Consider the following 951-nt stretch of genomic DNA (forward strand, 5'->3'; position numbering starts at 1 on the left):
CTCACCGGCAGGGTCTGCGGGACAGGGCTTCCCGCCCGGCTCTTCTTGGAGATGGAGGGGGTTTTCATCAGCTCCCGCTTCTTCCGGGAGAACATGGTTCCCGGGGGCGGCCGGGGCCCGGCTCTGGGTGGCCCGTGGCTCGGAGCGGCCGCGGGGCCTGGCTGCTGCGCTGCTCACCGCGCCGGCCACATTCGCCGGGGCCAACTGTCAGGAGGGCGCGTGTGACGCCGCCTTATTTCCTCATCGGCTTCGCAGGCCAACCTGAAACAGGAAAAGCCAAACGCGCACCCGGGGCGCGAGGCCGGGGGGGAAGGGGGACCCCGGTGGCCCCTGGGGGGGCTCAGGCCCATCTTCAACCCCCCCCCAGGGGGCACAGAGGAGACACCGGCGCTCTCGGGGCAATGGGCTCTCAGTGGCCGTTTGGGGGGGGGGTCGGTGCTGCACCCCAGAGCTGCACAGAGGGGTCTAGGGGGCAGAGAGCCCCACACCATGGGACCGGGGCTGATCCCCGTGTGCACAGAGGGGTCTAGGGGGCAGAGAGCCCCACACCATGGGACCGGGGCTGATCCCCGTGGGACCCCAGGCCCCTGTGGGGTGTCCCCTTGTTTGGGGGTGTCCGTCAGTCCAGGGAGGATGAGCCCTGTCCCACGGGGCGGTGCTGCAGGGCCCGGCGGGGGGGTGGTGAGTGGGATGGAGGGCTCTGGGCTCCCACCCGTGGGATGCTCCGGGCTCTGGCTCCCCCGTGGGCTCGGTGGCGGTGCCAGCACGGCCCCAGCTGCCCCCCGGGGTCGCTGCCCTGCCCCTGGCCCCACCAGCCCGCAGCCTCTGAGCACCCACGGCCCCCCACCCGTGACTCCCCCACCCGCGGTGTAACGGCCCCACGACTGTCGGTTCACCCACGGGAGCACCCAGAGAGGTGGCAGATAAACCCCGGGAGGGGGACACGACGGG

General features: G+C 72.2%; 1 protein-coding gene across 1 annotated transcript in view; it reads right to left on the reverse strand.

Annotated features, from left to right (window-relative positions):
* The window catches only part of HMHA1 (histocompatibility (minor) HA-1), a 20697-nt gene extending 20498 nt beyond the window's left edge, over nucleotides 1-199 (reverse strand). Inside the window, exon 1 of the mRNA XM_014958559.1 lies at nucleotides 6-199. Within this exon, the coding sequence (XP_014814045.1) occupies nucleotides 6-95 (90 nt within the window). The 5' untranslated portion in view covers nucleotides 96-199. The remainder of the gene's footprint in view (nucleotides 1-5) is intronic.
* Between the last annotated feature and the right edge of the window lie 752 nt (nucleotides 200-951).

Source organism: Calidris pugnax, unplaced genomic scaffold, assembly GCF_001431845.1.
Source record: "Calidris pugnax isolate Ruff unplaced genomic scaffold, ASM143184v1 scaffold425, whole genome shotgun sequence".
Classification (NCBI taxonomy): Eukaryota; Metazoa; Chordata; class Aves; order Charadriiformes; family Scolopacidae; genus Calidris; species Calidris pugnax.